We start from the raw sequence: 26,184 nt of genomic DNA on the forward strand, positions 1-26,184 counted from the left end.
CTCAAACTATAACTACAGGCCTGCCATTGCAGCCTGTGTGAGCAGGCCTTTCAATCCTGAAGGCAGGGTGTTCGGTTCTAAGTGGAGGGTGCCCCTGCATGAGCAGGACCCCCTACAACCTTCGGAGTCCATTCTCCCGGGTTTTAAGTGCATCAGGGATACATAGAGTGGCCATGTGTCATTATGCGATGACCATCTCTAAACTGGCTGTAACGAACCCTGTAATGTTTGGTATCAAACATGTTAGAATAATACCCCCACACCATAAACAGTGTGGGAGTTATGATTCAGTGCACTGTGAAGCTACTCCGGTAGGCCCTCAGTGCTCCCGGCAGCAGTCTTCTACACTCGGACAACACAACATGGCCGCTGCCGACCAGAGAAACAATTCTGCCCTCCTGCTGCTGAGCCAAGCTCGAGCAAGGGAAGGCAGAACAATAGAGACACTACACGGAACTGCTCCAAAGGGAGGGACAGTAACATTTACATAAAAGTTTCAATCTCGCTTCTTCTTGGACAGCAGAGTGTATGTCAGATTACATCTGTTGTACAGACTCAAACAGGAGAGGTATTGTTCAGGTTACATATATCCCACTGGTTCTGGTAACAGACAAACCTACAGGATATTGCATCACACAGTTTTATATATGGTGCCAATTTTATTAAATGTTTCTAATATAGATTAATGCTACCATGGAAGTCATGAAATAGGTTGCCCATCAGTCAGAAGGTGCCCACTACACCTGTGAAAATTATGTATCAGCATGAAGTATAACTGTAATAACAGCTTGGAATATATTTCTATTGAGCTTACATCACCCTAAAGCACCAGCCTATGATTGTAGTCAAAAACCTAATTCTGTCCCCTAACATGTAATTTTAGAAAAATGAATCTGTTTTCCCCAAACCTAGAAAATGTTCAATTTTGTCCCAAAATGCCACCTTGTCCTTTAAATGAAATGAACTCATGTTTCAAATATTCCCTGCTTTCAGTATTAGTAAATTATCCTATGATGGCTTTACGCATGCTGAAGGAGCGAATGGTAATCTGCCAGGACAAATAGCCAGAGGGGCAGTAAAGCAAGCTGTGAGTATGTCCTCTGTCTATGAAGCATCTCAGATGTTGATGTAAAAAGTCTAACATCTCTGAAGATCCTGCTCCGCCCTTTGGGCTATCTATCCTGATTACCCCTTGGAGCCTGCTTTCTTCCCCCGCTTACTACGGTGATTGGCAGTGAAAGAGTGGTACACATCGTGTCCCAACTCTATAAGGCATGTGCTGCTATTGTACAGGTCAATGGGGATAAAATACGCAAGGTTTGGGAGGAGGACTTGGATGGCTCGATTTCAGACCAACAATGGGCCGCCTGCTGCGCAGTCACCAGCAGGGTGTCCCTCAACAGCAGGCACTAATTGCTTCACTTATAGGGGCAGATTTATGATGCCCTTGCGCCGCAATTGCGTCACTTTATTTGACGCAACTGCGGCGCAAACAATGCATCCTATTTACAACGTGACGCATCTAGGAGATGCGTCACGTTGTAAAGCCCTGCGCCATAAGGAGGCGTTCCTGCGCAGGGGGGGCGTTCCTGCGCAGGAACGCCTCCTGAAAGTGGCTGAGTGAAATCTATGAGATTTCACTCAGTCACTTTCTGGCCAATGCTGCGTCAAAACCCTGCGCCTGCTTGAAGCAGGCGTAGGTCTTGATGCAGCATTGTGTAGATGGGGCACCCCCGAGCCTTGCTGGAGCTGCGTCGCGCTTGCGACGCAACTCCAGCAATGCGTCACATTTCCGGCACAGATGCATCACGCATCTGTGCCGTTTTTGCACCATGGTGCGCCACATTATAAATGCGGCGCACCATGGGTGGCGTAGCTGTGGCGCACTGTGGCGCACGTTAACTGGCGCATCCCTCGGGATGCGCCAGTTAACATAAATCTGCCCCTACGTTTTTACGTCGAATGTACATAACCCAAGTCAGACTCCACAGAATAGACCCTAACAGGTCACACCATTGCACCAGGTGTAACGCCCTGAATGCCGATTTTGCTCACCTGGCCTGGACCTGTCTGAATGTGCAAAAATATTGGGTGGCCGTGCATGAAAAAGTGAGTGAGATGGTCAAGGTTCCGATGACCCCACTGCCCGAGATTGCACTCCTGGAATATTTTGTACAGTTCCCGAAGGCCACACGTAGATATGTTGCTATTAATTTGCTTCGGGCCAAATGGGAGGTGGCTATTCACTGAGGTGGTAGGAGGAATCCCTTGGTGAAGGGGTGTTTGAGGAGTATGGTAATTTGCTCTACAAACAGTGACGTTTATGCAATGACACTCCCCCCATCCTCTAGACAAAAGGATATATGGGGTCCCTTGAGAGCGAACATACAAGCCCGGCAACTGACCTCCCCCACACAAGCAGATAATGGAATAGTACCCACCGGTGTGGACTAAATTTGCAAGCTGCGTCTGATGCAATCTGTTCTCTGATGGGGTATTAAGCATGTTTCTACAGCTATGATCTGTTTAACTATTGTATTTGTTTCACCCCTCAGTTAAAAATGTGATTGCACTGGATTGCACAGTAGGATGTGGGTGATTTGAGGAGCTCTCGCTGGGGCGGCATTTGTACACCACGCTGTTGTTATTTTCTTCATGGGAAATGCATATTTTTGTCTGCGCATTCTTGTCACTCTGCTTTGTATTTTTATTTTGATGTTCATCTGATCCCAGTGCACTATTGTAACCGTAACAAAACTGCTAAATAAAGTGTTAAAAAAAAAACATCTCTGAAGATCGACGAGCTGAAGAATTGACCCCAAAGGCATATCAAAGTCTACCACAAAAGAAGATACCCAACTATGAGAGAAACTTGTAGGGGCTGAAGGGGTTGACAACTTAAATAATGCACCGAAGAGAAAATCGAAAAAGTTGCTATACTGCCAAAAATGAGTATGTATTTTTAAGACTAGGTGGGTGATATAAAGGGGCAATAAAAAGTGGGCACCGCAGTAAGCTGAAAGACTGGTTGTGACTGTCATGTTTTCACTTTATTATGTCCAAGCCACACATGTTTTTTTTATGTTTGAAAGCTTTATTGAAAGAAAGGATATATAACAACAATGTGACATCAGTAGAGAAGCAAAAATGCAAAGGAAAACATATGGAAAAACCAAAGACTACACATGTTTTGATAGAGATAGGCTTTTTGTAGAGTCATTGCAGGCTATTTTATAATCAGGAACTGCCCTGCCCCTCAAACAAGCTGCACTGACGATAGAAGAAATCACTGCATGAGAAAGAAAATGGTGTGGCTTGAACACTTAAGTGCAAATGGTATAATTACAGCAATTCAAAATATACATTATTTTCTTTAAAGAAATACAGGGCCCTTCAAAAGATAACTGGGCCTTCTTTGCCTGCAAACCCCTCCCAATTCCATTTGCGAAAGTAAAGCTGCCTGGGGTGAATCTCGGCCTGGGTCTGATGAGCCCATAATATGCTGCAGCTCCAGGCCGAATATGGCCCCATGCAGCAGCGACCGGTGCAGGTAAGCGCGGTGGGGCGGAGTGGGGGGGATGTGGACAGATGACAGAATAGGGCAAATTAAATAAATAAATAACTCCTATTCCATCATCTGTCGACATACCCCCACTGCATTCCTCCCCACCCCACTGCGCTTACCTTTCCCTGACCGCTGCTGGCCAAAGGACAAACAGCAGTGCACGTTCATCTCGAGCTGCGTGGAGCTGCTAACCAGCAGGGCCCCAGGCCGTACAATGAGTTCTAGTGTTTTAACTTAAACTTTAAAAATTCATAACTCCAGTTCTACTGATTGGGTTTTTGTGGTTTTGGTGTCAATTTATTACATTTGTTTCTAAAATTGGTGTCAGTTTTTTATTGTGTGTGTTTTCACTTTATTACTTTTTGTGTGCTGCATAAACTCTTTACACTGCCTCTAAGATAAGCCTGACTGCTTTTTGTGCGAAGCTGCCAAGGGTTAAGCACAGGTTAACTTAGTGACTTTTGTGGCTCATCCTAACAGGGATCGTGGCTGTTTCTTGAATGGGGGTTACCCCATTCAATCAACGACCTAAATTCTCTTAGTGTGTATGCGTAGTACGTATAGAAGTAGAACTCCGAATATGTCTGAGCCTGAATACTGACACCAGTGGGACCCCTTTAAGATTAGGGGCATGATTGAGGATGAGAACGGCTTCCCCAGGCAGTGGAGGTGTACTCGCTGCATTCCTGTAGCCGGAGGGTCGATATCCAGATACTGAATTGATGAGGATGGAGACAGGCTACCTTTAGAAGTTTCCATGAGTACCTTATTAGCAAGGGGTGGCTGATAATTTCTTCCTGAGCACTGCTATTTGATTGGTTGTAGGGGTAAGCGAAATAACTGCAGTTTCTGTTGTTTATTGTGAGGACATTTCAAGGTTGGGTCTGCTCTTTTGTCTACCCGTGCTTCCTGCATCTGACAGGTTGATGATAGCCAGGTTCAGAAAGCTGCCACTTCATTATGCCCATGTTGTAGGTGCCCCAGTTTGGAGACAGTCCTGCGGTGCTGAATACTGTGAGAAACTTCACTTTACTCAAAGGTTGTGTCTAGATAGCAGCCACGGAGGGACACTTGTAAGAGAACCACCCAAAACCGGTTCTGAAGTTTGAGACAGTGTGTCCACATTCTCGGCCGGGAAAGGTCTACAAAAGTGGGGTCCAAAAAATGCCATTCTGTTTCAGTTCCACATTCTTTTGACCAAAGACAAGAGCACTCCACAGAGTATTCGAAGATCTGTTGAGTGACGAGTGCTGACAGCCAGTCTTCCAAGGGCGAGAGGACATCATCTGATGTATTCACTTTTGGCTGCAAGACCAGAGGGTCTGCTAAGTGCCTACAAGTCAACCTACCTGTTGAAGCAGGGAAGGAGTCTGCCCAGGTCCTGCAGGAAGAGAGACTGTCAGGGAGATGAAGGCCAGTGTATTCCATGCCTGATGCGCACCCAGCAGAGGCGGCACCTCCATTTGAATGGAGGGGCACTGCCACACAAACAAAAGCCACAGGCCAGAGCTGAGAAATAAAATGGTAATAACGTTTATTTATTACCATTTTATTTTACAGCAACCGACCCATCCCGAACTGAGTATCAGGTTGGGGCGGGCCAATGCTGCTGAGTGACAGCATGGAACTTTGTGCTCTGGAGTTTATAATGCGCATTTCTCTTTGGAAGGCCGTCTTGCAACGGCGAGCGAGGAGTGCAAATTTTAAACCACTCTTACCCAGCTGTTTTAAGACTGCATTTTAGAGAAGGCAAAGGCCTCCAGTGCTCTTGTAAGCGCTGATAGAGGCCGCTCCCACCAATCCTAGCACTGCTTTCATGCTCCATGAGAGCAGTGCCAGGATTGGCTTGGGGGCCTGCCTGCCTCGTGGAGGATGTTGTGCTTGTATAAAAGGTAAGTGGCTTTCATTTTTTTATGTACCCCTCTGCCCCCCCCACTCTGGGGACTTGCCAGCCACCATTGGCACCCTGAGAATGAGGACTGATTTAGAAAGCAAACCCAGGAGCAACCAGTGCAGCGGGTCTCCTGATGTCTCTCCATGTTTACCTGCAAGAACTGAAAAAACTGAGTACATCCATACATCATCCCGAGTCAGGGCTGTATCTACCTTTCCAAGTGCATTAAGCCAGGTTTGCTCCATCTGCCTAGAAGTGCATATTGGCACAAGTCAAGTCAGGATTGAAACTGCCTGCCATAAGTATAGCCTTGAGGTGGCTGCTTCTCCCTTGCCAGGCGGTGGGCTGCATATGCCTGGATGTATGTATAGACCCACATCAGGGATCCAACTGTCTGCTATGCAGGGCATCCTAAGGAGAGCTGAATCTGCCTTGCCATATGTATCGGTCCAGGGTGGGTTGTAACTGCTTCGACCTATGTCTGCATCAGCCCAGAAGTGCCCTCGCCTGCTGGGGACACCCACATAACAACACCTTGGGCCTGCTGTGTGGCATCCCTCTGACCAAAGAGGTCATACTCACTCAGGATGCAAGCAGCATCTGACTCCCCTACAGGGGCTGCTGTGAATGAATGTGAGTACTGCCGGCCTCCATCTGTGTTTGGATCAAGCTCCCTGCAGTGCGCTGGCGTGAGCTGGAGGATTTAAGACTATTTTCTGCCTCACTACAACAGTGGGCTCAAGTGCAGAAAATAAAAAGACTACACATTTGATCTTGTGGGGAAACATAATCTTCTCCCTAGCCTTTTTAATGCTTCATGCTTCTACTAAAGCCTACTGGGGAACTATGCTAGAGAGAGTCGCTCTTGTGGGAAACAGCATTGCGAGGAGAGAGAGGAGTGGCACCCATCGGGTAAGGGGGAATCATCATCAGGGGTATCACTCTGTATTCGGAATGTAATAGTGTAGTATTAAATCATACAAAAATCACAAGAAGGTGGATTTGCTATTCCATATCTGCACATCAAATCATGTCCCCTTCTTATAAAAACAATTCATCTAAATGTGAGATTCAAATGTTGAGTATTGAGTGCAACCTTGGTGTTAAATGCTTATCCACCTCAAAAATTAGAAAAGGACTATCTGCCCACCAACAGCGTTGCTGAATATCATATTAATAAGAACAAATACACCAGTGCACATCACATAAAGTCACTTTTATCCTTGTGTAGTCAGAACTTTTCTCCAATTCGTAATCTCGCAGAGACACTCCTTTCCAATCCAAGAGAGTCGCGTTGTGTAGAAAATGCAGTTTTTATTTCTGTAAAACAAACTGCTTCACAGCTGACGCGTGTTTCGCCCTTTGCAGGCTTCCTCAAGGCTTATTCACAGCGTATTCAGCACTTTAGTAGTTAAAGCATAGGCTTGCCCCTTTATGTGATTCTTGGTACGAGATTCACCAAGAGTATAATCAAATCTATCCGAGCACGTAAATTGTAAGTAGTAAAAATAATACTGTTGTCAGAAATATAAATATCTCATTTCTGCTGATCACTGTTTGTTTTAGGAAAATAGACCAGAAGTCAAAGCCAGTTCTTGTTTTTGTTGCCTAAACTGCAGCTTTAATTATGCTCTGTGAACTCCCTTTAACATTGTAGCTGGTTCACACAAAAGCATTCTGATGTCACAACTCACACTGTAATAACATAAAAGTTGAACAGCAATGCCATTTCGTTACTACAGGTGTTTAGAGACATCACAACTCAGCTGTAGTAAGGATATTAGAGACAGACTTTCCTAGAGGGACTGCATGTAACATTGTATCACAGTGATATATTATGTTACTGTGGCAAGTGAGCAGAGGTGCAGAAGTAAACTGTGATTGATTTTCTCAAAAACATTCAAGATCCTGAGCACATGCACTAACCACATATGTTAGCACATGTACCACATCCAGAGCAACATAGATACTTGGATTAGCTCTGTGCTTCTTTGTTGTGTAATCGTCTACAGGAGTCCTGACTTGTAGATGTCTTTATGACACATCTACACTGTTCACTTGTGCACAGAAGCAAACCTGTGCCCGGGCGGCTCCGTGATACGGGCTCAGAGCGGCAATTTCGATTTTCATCAGACATAAAATATAACAAACTACCAGTTACCCTGCTGTATCATGTATTTTCACATAAGTGAACTTTGTTTGTCTTTACAGAAAAAGTACCCCAACCTAAACCATACAAAAAAACCTCTGAAGAGAAGATGGCTAATCTGTTTTTTAACGTAATCCATGATGTAAATCGAATATGTGTAATTAGCAGAGAACGGAAGTTGTTCAAATAAAAGAAACTGTCTCTTCTCACATTGTATCAATGAAATTGAAAATACTTCTCAAACAGCCCATCAGCAGCCTCAAAAAAGTGTTATGCAAAATTAGTATAGTTGATTGAAATATGTAAAGGAGGCCAACTATTATTTCTAGGTAAGGTCATATATTTAGGAATCAAACAAAAATTTACAAAAGAAAAGGCAAGTGACGACACTGAGTATGATAGAAGTAGAACAAGCAGGAACACCAAGAATGCAGCCTGATCTGTAGGCTTCAGTGGCCTGATGCAGACCCTGCAGAGTTCTGTGCGAAACATGTAGGTCTCGCATTTGAATCAAGCTCATATCAACCTAATATATTACAGTCATCAATAAAATAAGTTCAAGTCATCTGGCGAACAACCAATTCAGCTGCAAATCCTGGAGGAATTCCTTGGTGATGCCTCAGCAAGATTTGAGTCAGGTTTGCTGACGTCAAAGTCACGTGCTCTCCATGACTGGTAAAATACAGTTAACAGGAGTATGACCCATATACCTGATTAGGACTGGGTAAGGAAGGTACAATCAAAAACAATGTCCGAATAGGTGAAAATAAACAGTCAATTAAGCATGCATGCACATCGCATTGCTGAAAGGAAAGAAGGAGAACACTCTTTAAGTTTAAGACAAGGTAGTGAATCATCATAATTATGATATATGTTCATGGTCAGTAATACACAATTATTAGGCAGCACTGCATAAACTCAATTAAGTGACAACCATATAAAACTTGGTGCTCTTCAAAAGTGACTGTCGTGAAAGTGGCAACGCAAGTGAGGGAATAGACAGCATGGACGGCGCACTGTGAACAAGGTGCAAGTTATCAACAATGGGTGGCTCATATTATGTGACAAAGGGATATCACAGATTACAGATTTTTTCATTATTTGAACAGCATTAGTAAAGTACGCCAATTAATAAGCTGTAAAGTCGGCGGCGTTTCGATCCACGTTAGTAAGGATCGTCATCAGGACTTGGTTGTCTGACTTGGGGCGTGCTGCAAAGGAAAGAGAGGGTATCAGGGACTGGGTGATGGAAAGCCGGGATACCAGGGGACGTGAAGATGGGGGTATGAAGGTATTTACCTGGGAGAGGAGAAACAGGAACGGGGCAATCAATATGCGTGGAAACAGGCTGACTGGTAATGGAGGTACTAGTGGGGGCATAGAGGCGGCGGGTGCGGGCTCCGATAGTATTTACCTCAAAATCTTCGTGCTGATACCGGACTAAATCCTGTGGTCTGCTGAACGCTGGCGTTCGTGCTGGAAGGTGATTTACTTCCGCGTGTGGGCGGGGATGGGGCGTGATCTAGGAGCTGGACAGAGGGGGCGGGAGGCGGGGAACAGGGAGGGGCGGGAGGCGGAGAAAGGGCAATGACGTGAGTAAACACCAGTGACTCTGTTGCTTTGGTGATATCGTAAGGGCGACCAGGGTATATTTACACATATACATTCATTTCCGGTTAACAATTTGATATTGAGCTTGGAATTAACCACATCGTACACAATACATTGCGGGAGTGCTCTGAAGCATATGTGAATTCACTCGAAATTGTATGATATAAAACGAGTAGGGCATGATTGTGTGGTTATCAAAGCCAGGTGAAAGAATGTGCATTATACATAACTAATCATAAGCAGTTACATAATATCTGTACGGGCGGCCAGGAAACGACTACAACATGAGGGGTGCCTCGCTTCATATAAACGTGATACAATTAAAAGATGCAGGGTTATATATTTATTGTAAATAGGTAACTGGCAGTTCTTAGTAGTATAAACATTTCTCCTAACACTATGCTGAAGCTATATTAAGGGGGCGGGAAAAAGGTGGGATGGGGAAGGGGAGGGAGGGGGGCGGGGGGAGGAGGGCGGGAAAAAGGGGGGGTAAAGGGTGGGAGGAAGGGGCGATGGGGTGTTTGAACGGAAAAGAGGGCGGCTAAAAAATTTGGGGGTACTGATTACAGAGTCAGAAGGAGGGCTTAATAGTTTCACGTGGTGACAGTACTATTCCACTCATCGATTGTGTTGAGGCCATTGTTCACCGAATCACAAATGGTCATCCATTTGCATTCTGCTGTATTAAGTAGGGATTTGATATCCCCTCCACGGATCGTCAGAGTGGGTTTCTCCACCACTTGCAAAGAATGTCTGTGTCCACGTGTCCCAATTCTAGATAGTGTGCCACTAGAGGTGCCGTCAGTGTTTTACAGTTTATCCTGCTTTTGTGCTGGATGATACGTTGCTTGATCATCTGCGTTGTTTGGCCGATGTAGAGAAGTTCGCATGGACATTTTATCGCATAGATGACGTTTTGCGATCTGCAGTTCGTGTGATTTTTCAGCTTGTATGAGCGGTCATTGAATTTGAATTCTTTTGTGTTGAAAGTCAGGCTACACACACTGGCCTCAAAACAATCGATGAGTGGAATAGTACTGTCACCACGTGAAACTATTAAGCCCTCCTTCTGACTCTGTAATCAGTACCCCCGAATTTTTTAGCCGCCCTCTTTTCTGTTCAAACACCCCATCGCCCCTTCCTCCCACCCTTTACCCCCCCTTTTTCCGCCCCCCGCCCCCCCTCCCTCCCCTTCCCCATCCCACCTTCTCCCCCCCCTTAATATAGCTTCAGCATAGTGTTAGGAGAAATGTTTCTACTACTAAGAACTGCCATTTACCTATTTACAATAAATATATAATCCTGCATCTTTTAATTGTATCACGTTTATATGAACCGAGGCACCCCTCATGTTGCAGTCGTTTCCTGGCCACCCGTACAGATATTATGTAACTGCTTATGATTAGTTATGTATAATGCACATTCTTTCACCTGGCTTTGATAACCACACAATCATGCCCTACTCGTTATATCATACAATTTCGAGTGAATTCACATATGCTTCAGAGCACTTCCGCGATGTATTGTGTACGATGTGGTTAATTCCAAGCACAATATCAAATTGTTAACCGGAAATGAATGTATATGTGTAAATATACCCTGGTCACCCTTACGATATCACCAAAGCAACAGAGTCACTGGTGTTTACTCACGTCATTGCCCTTTCTCCGCCTCCCGCCCCTCCCTGTTCCCCGCCTCTCGCCCCCTCTGTCCAGCTCCTAGATCACGCCCCATCCCCTGCCCACACGCGGAAGTAAATCACCTTCCAGCACGAACGCCAGCGTTCCGCAGACCACAGGATTTAGTCCGGTATCAGCACGAAGATTTTGAGGTAACTACTATTGGAGCCCGCACCCGCCGGCTCTATGCCCCCACTACTACCTCCAACACTGGTCAGCGTGTTTCCATGCATATTGATTGCCCCGTTCCCGTTTCTCCTCTCTACAGGACACGTGCAGAAATTTGGTGGATTGCAGACGACGGCCCAGCCCTCCAGAGCCTGTATGTATACATGCCTTCCGGGTACCTCATATTATCACCACATTGAATCACTGACGAGTAATACTTAAACATTACTCTGGTTTTTTAATTACAGTGCCCCCGCGCAGGCTTCTAATTCATTCCTGACGATCGCTCCTGATCGCTCCTATACCAAGCTCCTTCCCAGGTAAATACCTTCATACCCCCATCTTCACGTCCCCTGGTATCCCCGCTTTCCATCACCCAGTCCCTGATACACTCTCTTTCCTTTGCAGCACGCCCCAAGTCAGACAACCAAGTCCTGATGACGATCCTTACTAACGTGGATAGAAACGCCGTCGACTTTACAGCTTATTAATTGGCGTACTTTACTAATGTGGTTCAAATAATGAAAAAATCTGTAATCTGTGATATCACTTTGTCACATAATATGAGCCACCCACTGTAGATAACTTGCACCTTGTTCACAGTGCGCTGTCCATGCTGTCTATTCCCTCACTTGTGTCGCCACTTTCACAGCAGTCACTTTTGTAGAGCACCAAGTTTTATATGGTTGTCACTTAATTGAGTTTATGCAGTGCTGCTTAATAACTGTGTATTACTGACCATGAACGTATATCATAAATAAGATGATTGACTACCTTGTCTTGTTCTCCTTCTTTCCTTTCAGCAATGCGATGTGCATGCATGCTTAATTGACTGTTTATTTTCACCTATTGGGACATTGTTTTTGATTGTACCTCCATGACTGGTGGCACCTATTAGTAATTGTGCAGGCCTGTGAAGCAAGATCGCTCTGTGGGTCCTGCTGTCAAGAACCAACAGCCTGATTCATGAAGCAAAATTGTGCTCGCAATAGCTGCGAAAATGCTATCGCGGGCGCAATTCCCATAATCGGAATTCACCATGGAATTTGCGAATTCGCAAACACAGATTTGCGAATTCACAAAAATATTTGCAGAATCCCGGCAGGAGACCATTTGCGAATCGGAAATAGAGAGCATTCACGGATCCTGCGAAAATAATAGCGAAATCGCACATTACTCGCAATCGGTATTTATGAAAAATCGCAAATAGCGAAAAAACCCAAAATCGCATTTTGCGAGGCGCAATTTAAGGACAACCCAAAGCAGGTGGTAACCATCAAACCCATAGTAAAAAAAAAATTGAAAAACAGTTGGCCAATCAGTAACTGGTGCAGGCCTGACCAAACACACTTAAGGAGAAGCAGCATCAGCAGAAGGAGTCTCACAATGCCAGGAATGTACATGGTGGTCAGGCGGCGAAGGCTACAGCGAGCAGCAAGGAGGAGACGCAGAATCCAGGACAGGATATTCCGCCAGCGGGTCACCCTGCTGGGCCAAACCAGAGAGCAAATATACGCAAAGTACCGGCTGAATGGGGCTATGATCATCAAGCTAATACAGGACCTTGACCCCCTGATGCAGCACCCAACAAGGCGGACCAATGTCGTCCCAACACATGTCCAGGTATTGTGTAGCCTGCACCTCCTGGCCTCTGGGAGCTTCCAGGGGATAGTTGCGGCAGCTGGGGGGATATCCCAGCCCACCATGTCCCGCTGCCTACGTAGTTTCCTTGATGCAATGCTGACCCAGCTACATCACCACATCAAATTTCCCACCAGCCAACAGGAATTGGATGAGACCAAGCTACAATTCTACAATGTCGCCCGTTTCCCAAACGTGATAGGATGCATTGACTGTACCCACGTCCACATTTGCCCACCTGCTGCTACGGAGGACATGTACCGCAATCGCAAGTCCCACCACTCCCTCAACATCCAGATGGTCTGCAATGCAAAGACATACATCACGGACATAGTGGCACAGTACCCGGGGAGTACACATGACTCATTCATATTCCGGCACAGCGGCCTCCACACACGACTGGTCAGGGGAGACTTCGGGGAAGGACACCTACTTGGTAAGTACACTTTGCCCACAATGTCACATTGCGATTAAGTAGCTGCGCTGCACAGGCACTCACCCTCTGCTCCTCTCATTCAGGTGGCAGTGGCTACGCCCTGCGTGAATACCTCCTCACCCCATACCTCAACCCTGCTACACCACAGCAACGGCGTTACAACGTATCACACATACGCACAAGGAATTGCATTGAGAGAACTTTTGGCCTACTGAAGAGCAGATTCTGCATACTTCACAAGACAGGTGGGGCCATGTACTACAGTCCTGAAGTGTGCTGCCGCATTGTGGCTGTCTGTGCTATCCTACACAACATTGCTACCAAGCACCGGATACCTGTCGACATCTCTGGCAGTGAATCGGAAGGGGACGACCGGCCACCTGCACATGCGCACCATGCACGCGGGGAGAACCCAGCTGAAGGCCACAGACGAAGCAACCACATCACACTGAACAGTTTCTAGTGCACCCTCTACCCTCACCCCACAAATCACATTTGCATGCAAAATGTAATAATGACACAACGCCAATGTGTGATGCTAAATTAAATATTATTGTTTCATTCACAATAATGATACCAGTTTCAATTTTGCCATTGCTAACAGTATTTCAGCATACTGCTGTGTCCAATTCACAGGGCAGGCTTATGCGCAGCCTGTGTCTGTACAAGTCCTATGAAGTCATGTGCGCCTCCGGCGCGAACCACCCAAGCGCTTCTGCGGCTCTTCCTCATCCAAGGCGCGTGTTCCTGCAGTGGGCCTGGTGCTGCGTCTGAGTGCCCGTACGTGTGAGGCAGAGTGGCTGCTCACACTCGATGTCCCCTCACTGGCATCATCACCCCTAACAGTGGCAGGTAGAGGAGGGTGAAGTGCTGTCACGGCAGTGGTCAGGTGCTCAAGGACCCTGGCCACATCCTCGCAGCACTGGATGAGCTGCTGCTGCGCAAGGGACCGGCGCGATAACTGTGAGGTGGCATTGCCTATTACATAATTGGACCTGGTGTAGGCCGTCAGCCGTGTCAATAGCTGACGGTGGCGGCGGCAGGCTGCGTTGCGCTGCGATGTCATTGCAGCAGTGTTGGCCTCCATGGCAGCAGCATGCGGGCCATTACCTCCCCCACACCTGCCATGGCTGCCGTCATGCGGTCCATCCGGTCCCCCACTCCGGCCACATTGCTGCCAATGTTGTATAGTTGAAGCTGTATGGCACCTTGCCAGCGTGCCTGCAGCTGATGAATACGGAGCATGCGTCGTTCCACACTCATTCTCGCCAGCCGCTGTCCATTCCCCCTCCTGGTGATAGGTGCAGTGGTCTGCAGGCGAGACCTGCCACGCCTGCTCTGCTGGCCTGACACAGTGGGTGGCCGCTGTGTTGCCGCTGTCGCGGGCCCTGATGTTGAAGCACCAGCTGCTGGTGGTGTCACGGTAGGCATTGCTGGTGCAGCAGGGGCTGGAGGCACACTGGTAGTGGGCCTGGCTGCGGGAGTAGTTGCAGCGGCAGAGGCTGGGGGCACACTAGTAGTGGGCCTGGCTGCGGGAGTAGTTGCAGCGGCAGAGGCTGGGGGCACACTAGTAGTGGGCCTGGCTGCGGGAGTAGTTGCTGCGCCAGACGCAGGAGGCACACTGGTGGTGGACCTGGCTGCAGGAGTTGTTGCTGCGGCAGGGGCTGGAGGCTGTGTATGTGGTGGCACCTCCTCCTCATCCTGGGCTTCCTCATCTATTTGCAGCCTCTCGCTGTCGCTGCTGTCTGCGCCACCTGTGAGGGGAAGTGGACGTTCATTAGTTGCATGTATCTGTCACACGTTCAGTTGCTACAGGCATGCTGGGTGACATTCCCTGACTGCCTATGGCTTTGCGTACTTTGGAACCTGTCTGGCTGCATTGTGGTGCTCTACATTGTGGCCACACTACATGTCCCATAATGCTTTAGGGCATTACCTGATGTGCAACGATGGCATGACTATGGAACATTATGGGAGGCTATATGGTCATGGCCATTCATAGGGGACAGGGTCGCAGTCGCATGCCACTTACCTTGGATGTCTTGGGTGGGGCGGGATGAGTCCAGACGGGTCACTCTGATGCACGCCTCAGTCTCCAGCGTGTCTTCTACTTGATCCTCCAAGGGGGTGTTTGGAGGGACTGTAGGTCCTCCCCCTCCAGTGGCCAGGGACTCTCCAAGCCTCTCAGCTACCTTCTCTTTGGCACAACCTTGGAGGTCGTACCAGCGTTTCTTAAGTTCGTCCAGTGACCTATCGGCCACACCCACAGAGTTCACCGTGGACGCAATGCCCAGCCAGATCCTGCGTTTTTCCTGCTCGGGCACCCTCCTTGAGTCCTTCCCAAACAGTTTGGAGTGGTTCGCCACCACCCCTTCTATTAAGTGCTCCTGCTCCTGCTCGGAGAACTTTAACTTTCTCTTCCGCCCTGTGGTGTTGCTGGGCCCAGGAACTGCCACCTCAGACATAGCTGCAGTGTAGTATCACAGTAGTAATCCAAGCAGAATTGCAGGAGCTCTCCCAGTTGCTGACTCAAGGTCTGCCTCACTGTGGTGAATGGGGATGGGAACTGGCTGCTTCCTGGTTGTGATGTCATCACTGTGCTCGAAATGCGACTTCCCGTTTTCCCGAACTCGCGATTTTGCGATCTCGCTTTTTGCGATCTCGCAATTAGCGATATCGCTATTTGCGATATCGCAATTCCGACACGGATGTAGCCGGAATTGCGATTTTTCTGCGATTATTGATAATCGCAAACGGCTTTTGCGGCCGCGTGCGAATCGTTTTTTTTATCGCAAAACATCATGAATTCCGTTCTGCAATTTCTCAATTGCGATTCGCAGTTAATCGCTAATTGAGAATCGCAGATTCCGGTTTTCATGAATCAGGCTGCAAGTCTACTGAAGTCAGGTTCGCCAAGGGCATGGAGACAGAGTCAGTGGTTTTAGAAAACAGCAGGCATTATATAAATCTTATTCTGTGGTGGGTCTATGTTTTGATTGGCAGTGCCTTTTACATGTTCTGGCTACGGTAACACTTGTTATATTATGTTATGTTATATAGCGCGCTAATCACCCGTGAGGGTATCCAGGCTCTATGCAGGTGGGTAGGCAACTGTCTCTCTGGTGTGTTTATGCATGACCTGTTATATTCCTTCAGGCAACAGTGGGAATGTCAAAGACTCCCAGTATACACACAGGCAGTCGGTATGTAAGATCTGTGAGTTGGTGTCTCCATCAGGTTTCTCACCACCCAGGCGTGTGCACCACTCTCATCACGGACCATGGGGCGGAAGCCAGGTTCCTTGACCATGTGAGATCTTAAATCCACAGCTGTATCCAGTTCTCAGTGGTCGAATGGAATGCTGAAGCCAGCCCAAACACCATGTCACCTCCTGCAACTCAAACGCTGTTTTCAAACAAACCCGTGTTATTTCATAAGTGTTTTGTCCAGGCAGAGGCAGTTTAGACTTTCACCGCAGAGGGCAGGCCTCACTGATTAATCTCATGCCGCTCTTGGAACCAGAGATGGCAGTGAATATTCACTAAGCTAGTAGATAGCCAGATTCCGAGCCTGTGTTAGAAACCTCTTTCTGTATTCACAACCATCAGGCATTAGACTAACGCATTTCAGCTGCACTGAAATACATTGTCATGCATTTAACCTTTTTGGTGCTGATGACAAGCTCAGCTCGTCATGCAGCACGGTGGCGCTGTGCTGATGATGAGCTGAGCGTGTCATGGCCTCCGCGGAACGCCGACCCGGGGATAATTACCCCGCTGTGCTGGATGTTCCATTGAGCAGGCGGGGCCATGACGAGCTCAGCTCGTCATCAGCACAGCGCCATCGTGCTGCATGACGAGCCAAGCTCATCATCAGCACTGCGGCGCCACGCGCGGACCCCTCCCGCTAGCGTGATAAGTAGCTCCGCAGGGATGGGTTATAGAGCTTCCTTAGCAAGCCGAGCCCAGCACTAATTACACCATACACTGACAGAGTTCTTAGCAGGCAGCAGCGCGTCCCTACAATGCTTGCTGCTTGCGGCAGGTTTGGGGGCTTGCGTAGCTGGCTACACTGTAAAACATTCACCCGTCACGTGACCCTGGAGCTGCAGCACATTTTATTCACTCAGGAAGTCTTCGTGTGTTGAGTAAGTTATACCCAAATCAATACTGTTGAGTCATCCTGCCAGAACACACTGTCTGTGAATCCCATACACCTATAGGATGTGGGAGGGTGAGGGCATGGCATAGTTTAAACTTTGGAAGCCAGAGCCCGCCTCTGCTGCAGGTCTGACCGCGTTGTGCTACGCGGCCGCATGGGGCTTCCAGCATGGTAATGAACACTTGATACCAATCCCGGGCAGACTTGTAGCTGCTGCCGGAGTTGTGGCCTCGTGCCATAGAGCTGCAGCCTGGTCCCCAGGTCAGTAAAATAAAACTCAAGAATTCCATGCCAGTCACAATGTATTTGCGTGTGAGTGTAAAGAATAAACATATGTACGGTAGACTCTGACTCAAGGTATGCGCGTATATGAATTGTGCCCTTTTACACACTTGTGAGGTGAAGCATGTGTGTCTGTGTGCCTAGTGCTCAACTCTGAAAAGATGCTGGTACCACACAGCCAAAATTCTAGCATCAGCACTCTTCAGACTGACACATTGTTAAAAATAAGAAAGCTGTGGTGCCGGAAAGAGCTGTTGTTTAAAACTTTCAAAGGAAGTGAAACATCTAGAGAAAAAACAGCGGAACGAGAGGAATGTAGTTGGAAAATTAGCATGTGGTTCAGACAGGTGCATTTGCCTTGTGGCCTGGTGAGGTATGCTCCACGGAATAAAACAGGCCAATGGGTCTTTTGTACTCAGAGCCTCCCATTGCCTTACCCCCCACAGGACTGTCAATCCTGCAGTGCCGGCCCTCCATGCAGCGCATGCATATTGGGTCAATAGTGAGCTATAAGCTCCTTTTGTACAGTTTGCATGCCACACGCATTAACTTCAGCTGCTTTGTTTTTTGTTGTAGCTGTAGCTTCAGCAGGCACCACTTGTGACTGCACCAAAAGTAAAAAGAAGGTAGCAGTGTTCTCTTTGAAGGACAAACCACACTAGACATGACAGGCACATATTCACATGCTGTCTGCTCTGACCACACTTGATGTGTGTAAAAGGTCATATTAGGGAGTCATAGGTCTCTGGGGATATCCCACCTTATTCAAATACTGTCTCATTTGGTTATATGACGTTTCAACGCATGATTTTACCACGCATGCCTTTACAACACAGGTATAACAATGCAAGTCGTTACAACGACTTGCGTTGGGGGCGCTGGATAGTGGAATAGTTTCATTTTCTATTCCAACTCCAGTCCCCGTGGATAGTAGGGAAGGTGTTGGATAGAAAATTAAACTATTCCCTATCCAACAGCGCCCTCCAGCGAAAGTCGTTGTAACGACTTTCGTTGTAATTCCTGCGTTGTAATGGTAGTGCGTGGTAAAAGTTTCTTTGTAAACGATGTTCCCCTCTCATTCAGACCAGTGTTTCATGCAACCTGAGAGTTTCATGTCACAGAGCACGACAGGATGGGCGAGGGAAGAATATCCCCTACCTCATTTTTTCAGGAGGCTATGACAAGACACTAAGACAAAGAGAGAAAGGGAGGTGGAGACTAGCCAAGATAGGAAGAGGAAGATTGTATAATAAGGCACTGGAGAGCAATGAAGTTGCAGAGGTGTCAGAGAGAGTAAGGTTGAAGCTGAGAGGAAAAGGGTGAGACTTGGGAGAGATGAAAGAGCAAGGGAAAGCAGGTGCTGAGCAAGAATGAGGAAGAGACATGGGGCAGGGGAGAAACAGGCACTGAAATATATGGAACAAACGAGGAGAAGTAGACACATAGGGGCAGATTTACAAGCCGCTGCGCCTCTTTTACACCGCCGTTGCGTCACTTTTGTGACGCAGCGGTGGCTCAAATCCAGCGTCATGGTGCGGGGTACTTACAACATGACACATCTGGGAGATGCATCACGTTGTAAAGCCCTGCGCCATAAGAAGGCGTTCCATCGCAGGGGGAGGCGTTCCGGTGCAGGAACGCCTCCTAAAAGTGGCTGAGTGAAATCTACTAGATTTCACTCAGTCACTTTTAGGGCCATTCTGCGTCAAAACCCTGTGCCTGTTTTCAGCAGGCGTAAGGATTGACGCAACATGTTAGAGATAGGGCACCCCCGAGCGTTGCTGGAGCTGCGTTGCGCTTGCGACGCAACTCCAGCAATGCGCCGCATTTCCGCCGGGGATTTGTCACACATCTGCCCATCCGAGCGCCACGGTGCGCCGCATTGTAAATGTGGCGCATCAGTGGTGGCGCACGGGTGGGCAGATGCGTCGCAACTCTTCTGGCGCATCCCTGCTGATTAGCAGAGATGTGCCAGAAGTCGTAAATCTGCCCCATGGTAAGCAAAACGCTGACAGGTGAAAAGAGACAAACTGTGCAAGATGAAAAGGGCCAGGAAAGAGCCAGAGAGCAGAGCAACAACGATGAGAATAGCACTGATTTACTTAGCAGGAATCAATTTATAATTGGACACATTATCATGTATACATTTTCATAATATAATGGACGTAGTCACCTTTAGCTAAAATATATCAGGCAAGCATTCTCCAATAAAACAATATTTATTGGATTGGAAAATATAAATGCATTATAAGATATGATATACAATTGTGGGAATAATCCTTATATGAATGAATAACTTTATTTTCACTGCTTTTTATGTTTTGTTTTGGAGGAGCGCAGCGTGCTGCCATCCATTAATCAGCTTGTACTGTAAGTAAAGTAACAGCTCGTCTGCATTAATTGCAGTCACTGTCTGCCAGTCTCAAATGGGTGTATTTTCACATATGTTAATGTTTCCCTCATCTTCATTGCTTGATTTTGCTCGCGAGAAAGTGTTACTTTAGTTATTGAAATGTCAATCATAATTACTCTGAAATTATGACAATGTCACACATAGCAATCTCAAACCCTGGCAGCTATGGACAACAGAGAGAATAATTTGGAAATGTGAGGTTCCTGACCCGAAACAGGAAGCCCAAACTACATCCTGATGAAAAGAAGGGAAGAAAGCCGAGGGGGCTCCCGGAGGGTCCGCGTTCGGTCTTTCACAAGAGCAAACGAGTGTTTTTTAACCGCAAGGTGGAGCTCAAGGTCCGTAGATCACACCCGCCTCCGTGAATAGTAAAACAAGAGTAAGTAACAGTCCATCGCCAATGTTCTCACCAGTCCCTCATTGCCTGTGTCATTGCTTTCTCTCATATATGTGGTTCAACCTCTTTATCTCTGGTTAAAATGCCAGAATTGAAATAAACTAAGCAAAAGCAGTGAACTAGATGTAATATGCCCTATCCTGATAGACATGTATCTGTAGTCAGCCCGCTTGCCTGTCGGGACCTGTAGTTTTTCTTTATCTTACTATTAACCTCAATATAATGTTAAACGTGGCTGCTCTGGAGACGTAGAGAACGAACGTCCGTGCATGCGTAATAGGAGTAATAAAATAACACGTGCAAAATGTGCGTAAAATCAGCGCCAGGAAGTTCGCGTTACAAACACACAGAAGCTCAAAATAGTAATTATGAGAACTCCTTCCCTTAACAGACCTATGCCTTTCATCAGTACACAAGCCTAACTGAATAATTGCTTATTAAAACATCACTAAAAAACAAAAATCTTACAATTAAAATAAAGTCAAACTAGTGCCATAATGCAGTACTTTCACTTACCTTCCGTGTCTCTCTCCCGCTCACGTTCCACCGGATGTGACGTTTCCTGCCCGCCTCAAGTTTGTGGGCTTTAAGCTCTGAAAGGTCTGCTATTTAATCATGTCAGAACATTTTATTTGACTCTACTAATATTACCGCTCTTCCTATTGACTTGAGTGGTCCCAGATGTTTAACCTTGCCATGGTTACTTTGTTCTACAATATATGTTAAATGTTTCCAATCTACCGCTTTTGAAATATCATGAATTGCATTTTCAGCATTGTTTGTACATAAAATACTGTCAAAATTAGTATCTTGTGTTCCGGCAAAAAACTTGGCAAACAAAAGTAATAAACAAAATATTGGTTTTGATACAGAAGTTTTGCAACTATAGTTAATGGCTCTGAAGGTATTGATTGCTAGAGAGAGTAATTGTGGAACGTGGTAGCCATTGATGCAATTGTGGACATCACTGAAAGCCAACAATAGCTCATTATTAGATTTGGAGGTCTCTAGTTGGCACAGGTAGGTACTTGTGACAAGTAGGGACCCTCTCCTCTAGTCAGGACAAGGGGATTACAAACCTAAAATAACGCCTGCTCACCCTCTAGGTTGCGTGGCGCGAGCAGTCAAGACTTATTTCAGAGGTATTGTAAGTTCAGGAGCTGTGACCGCATACAGTAACCCAGTGACAACACTACAAATGGACACCACACAGGTTTTATATAAAAAATAATTAGACTTTATATAGAGTTACCACAAGACCATAAATGACAAAAATACACACTATAATTACTTTCAGATGGTAGATTTAAGCTTAGTTCAGTTCAGTTCTTAGATGCGACACTCTGCGTCACTGTACCTAAAGTTGCGTTGCGCTTCCATGACAAACAATGTCGCAGTGATGGGAAAGGCGGCAAAGTTCAGATACAAAGAAAGAAAGACGTGAAGATCTTCAGATGCGGCACACTTCTCGGGGATGCAAGAAACTCTCGGTTCTATGAGTGGACTGCAGTGGCGACACCCTTACGATGCGACGGCAACAGCTCCAGCGGTGACGCTCTTCTCCGCAATGCGTGAAGCTTCCGCTCGATGCGACAACTACAGCGGCGACATCCAAGATGCTATGGCAGCAGCTCCGACGGCAGTGCGCTTCTCAGGGATGCAAACTGTTTACCAAGTCAATGAATCTGCCCCAATATTTCTGGCCCTTCATCCACCCTCCAACTCCACCATCCAACTCCACCCTCCAAATCCAACCTCCAAATCCAACTCCACCCTCCAAATCCAACTCCACCCTCCAACTACAACTCCACCCTCCAAATCCAAATACACCCTCCAACTCCACCCTCCAACTCCACCTTCCAAATCCAAATCCACCTTCCAACTCCACCGTACAACTCCACCCGCCTCCTTCTCTAACTCCCTGTTCTCTTCTCCTCTCCTGTGCTGATCTGCTGCTCTCTTCCACCGCCTCCTTCTTTAACTCCCTGGTCTGTTCTCCCATGCTGATCTGCAGCTCTCTTCCACCCCGCCCCCTTCTCCAACTCCCTGTTCTGTTCTCCCGTGCTGATCTGCTCTTCCCTTCCACCGCCTCCTTCTCTAACTCCCTGTTTTCTTCTCCTGTGCTGATCTGCTCTTCCCTTCCACCGCCTCCTTCTTTAACTCCCTGTTCTCTTCTGCTGTGCTGATCTGCTTCTCTCTTCCACATACATCCTTCTCTAACCGCTCACACACATAAAACCACGCGCACACACACACATACAACCACACACACAACCACACAAACACACATTATTGTCGTATGCATATATACTTTGCTGTACAGTAAAATTACAACAATATTTTTTGGGACCGCTAGTACATTAGTAACATTGGCCATCTAGCTCCAAGAGTGGTAACCAAAGGACTGTAGCACTCATATGAACAGAAGGTGGAGTCTCATGTGTCATCTAGGACAGATTAGACAATATTTATCAGCAAACGTCGATGTATGGTCAGATGAAAGCAGTACTTTTCACTAATACATTAACCAAGCTGACAATAGAGTACTGTGAATGGTGGCTCAATTAATGTGATAATCATATGACCAAAGGGGCAGAGAGCTGAATTAGATTCAGAATGGCAGTGGGTGGGCAGACATCTCAGGTGGTAACAGTGCTCTTCCATTCGTCAATTGTATTAAGTCCATGATTGACCGAATCACAGATGGTCATCCATTTGCATTCAGCCTTGTTTAGGAGAATTTTGATGTCACCTCCTCGAGTCAGCAATGTTGGTTTCTCTATTACTTGCCAGAAAATGTCTGTGTCCAGATGTCCAAGCTGTAGGTAGTGTGTTACCAAGGGTGCTGTCAGTGTTTTGCAATGAATCCTGTTTTTGTGCTGAATAATGCGCTGCTTGATCATTTGTGTTGTCTGTCCGATGTAGATAAGATCGCATGGACATTTGATTGCAAAGGTTACATTTTGTGATCTGCAATTAGTGTGTTTGTTCAGTTTGTGGGTTCGGCCATTAGCTGTAAATTCTTTCGTGTTGGTGGTCAGATCAGATACACTGCAGAGTTGGCATCTGTAGTGTCCCACAATCGTATCAAAGCCCCAAGCAGCTGTAATGGTGTTTCTTGAGCCACCATTCACAGTACTCTATTGTCAGCTTGGTTAATGTATTAGTGAAAAATACTGCTTTCATCTGACCATACATCAACATTTGCTGATAAATATTGCCTAATCTGTCCTAGATGACACATGAGACTCCACCTTCTGTTCATATGAATGCTTCAGTCCTTTGGTTACCACTCTTGGAGCTAGATGGCCAATGTTACTAATGTACTAGCGGTCCCGAAAAATATTGTTGTAATTTTACTGTACAGCAAAGTATATATGCATACGACGATAATGTTATCTAAGCTTCGTCTAAAGATACTTGTAACTAAAACATCCTTGTTCCAGATTCATAAATTGTTTATAGATATGTTTAAAATATGTCAAAATGCCAATTCGGATTGTTTGAGGCTCTGACTTCGCACACTTTCCCCTCCTGCCACAGGTCATGTCAACTCTCTCTCGCCCGATTCACTTCCATTCTCTGAGACATCCCCGACTGTCAATGATGTCACCCGGGTCATGCCCCAGAATACGCCCCTCCCTCGCTCCTACCCCGCCCACACGCGGAAGTGAAACTACTCTACCGTGCCTCGCCTTGGCTCCCTGTGTTTGGATTCATTCCATGCTGAGACGCCGCTTCTTCCAGGTATGTCCTCCTAGCCCCCAACTACTAACCGTATTTATACGATCTGTGGCTCCCGACCCCGGTCACGGGCCGCTAGAACTACTTCCAATATCCGTTTTTTCTAGCCGTAGTAGTCATGAAGCAGTAATCTGCCAACAATTGACGGCCACCCAGCACCCTGATCTACTCAGGTAGGTCTCTTTCCTTTCCCACAGCCCTCGTACATGATGAATTAGTCGCTCAGTAACGCGTGTTTTTTTCGGATCCCTGAATGTTGCCTTTAATTCTTAGAGCCGTGCTAACCCAGCGAATGATCACAGATGGCTGTGGAACTTAAGTAATACCTGTCAGTATTCTCTAACTCAGCGACTGATCACAGGCGGCCGTGGAGCACAAGTAATACTGGTTAGTAATTTTCCCCGCCTTGTCACTTCTAGCCATGCCCATTCCGTGTTGATGCAGTCATTAACTGTCCACTCTTCTACAGTGCCCGTATGCGGGTTCCAGAGGACTTCTACATTATCCCAATTAATTATCTACACTACGGAACTGACTCAGGTAAACCCTTGGCCTTTATCTGTACAAAACGCTTCTCCCCTTCCCTCCCCCTTCCACGACCTCTCCTTCGCACCACCCCACCCCCCCCCCATTGCTCCCACCCCTTTCACCCCTCCCCTTCCCCCCCCACCCTTCCCGGTTTTTATCTGACTCCCCCTTAAAATGCTTTCCTTTCCTTGCAGCACGCCCCGATCAAGACAACCAAGTCCAGATGACGATCCAAACTAATATGGATCGAAACGCCGTCGACCTAACAGCTCATTAACAGGCGTACTGCTTCATTGTGGCTCTACATCAAATTGAAAGAACTCTTACAAACTGTGATATCACGTTGCCACAATTTTTGAGCCACTCACTGTAAATTACTTGCACCTTGTTCACAGTGCGCCGTCCTCGCTGTTCACTTCTGCACTTGCGTCGCAACTTTCACCACAGGCACTTTTTTATGCACCAAGTATTATATGGTTGTCACTAATTCATTTTATGCAGTGCTGCTTTTAACTGTATATTTTCTGACCATGAACTTGTGATATAATATAGGATGATTAACCTCTTTTTTCAAAAACAATGAGTGCTCTCCTTCTTTCTTCATGAGTAATGCTGTATGCATGCATAATTAATTGCCTACATATTCTTACCTGTCAGGACATTGTTTCTTAACGCACCTTAATAATTCTCAAGGCAGAGCGCTTGGTTTTGTCTGAGAGGGTGCCCATGCATGAGCAGGACCCATCTGCAGATTTTGGCATCTATTCTCTGAGGCTGTTCAATGATGCAGCCAGACCATATACTCTTAAGTGTATTAGAACCTTGTTGTAAATGCTAACTTTAGAATGGCTACATCGAAACATGTCGTGTTTGGTGTCAAACACTTTGAAATCCTACCCCCCCCCCCCCGCCCCCCCCCCCCGCAAGTCCTGGTGGCAGCGATAGAATTCCATCCTTCTAGACGGAGAGACATGTACACACTGCTCCTACTGGTGATAGTTTAAAGGAACCCCAGCATCACAAAATGGATGCTTCAGCCACAGACACAAGTCTGACCTCCTGCTGCTGGACGAAACTCTGGCAGGGGAGGCCTGGACAGTAGGTTTCCCATCACAGGGAGGTGTTACCACCTCCCAGACAGGCTTTAGTGTATTGGGGCTGGGTGGGTGCATTCAGAGAATGCTTTTCAGACAGTGCTGGGGGCACACCTGCTGTCCCTGTGCATATCCCAGTTCAAACCGGTTGCAGGGGCACCCAGGCCCTGATCTGGCCCGAAACTGGACAAAGGGAATGGGTGTAACCACCCCACTTCCAATAACCTCCCAGGGGTGGGTCCCCAGAGTATTTCCAACCCCCTATCTTAGTATAAGTATAGGACCCCAGTCCGTAGGACTTCAGATTACACCTGGACGAAACTCTGCAACATATATTCTCGAACTTCGACATTCTATTTAGACAAGAAGATGGAAGAGTCTCCCTTGGGGTCAGGGAGTGACTCCTCTGTTCAAACAGGCAC

The 26,184-nt window shown here is 46.8% G+C and overlaps 1 protein-coding gene across 1 annotated transcript in view; it reads left to right on the plus strand.

Annotated features, from left to right (window-relative positions):
* Positions 1-26,184, plus strand: part of LOC147678968 (immunoglobulin lambda-1 light chain-like) — a 163,392-nt gene that overhangs the window by 9,372 nt on the left and 127,836 nt on the right. The window contains exon 3 of the mRNA XM_086942695.1: positions 18,308-18,320. Coding sequence (XP_086798821.1) covers positions 18,308-18,320 — 13 coding nt within the window. The remainder of the gene's footprint in view (positions 1-18,307; positions 18,321-26,184) is intronic.

Source organism: Lissotriton vulgaris, chromosome 11 (genome assembly GCF_964263255.1).
Source record: "Lissotriton vulgaris chromosome 11, aLisVul1.2, whole genome shotgun sequence".
NCBI classification, from domain to species: Eukaryota; Metazoa; Chordata; class Amphibia; order Caudata; family Salamandridae; genus Lissotriton; species Lissotriton vulgaris.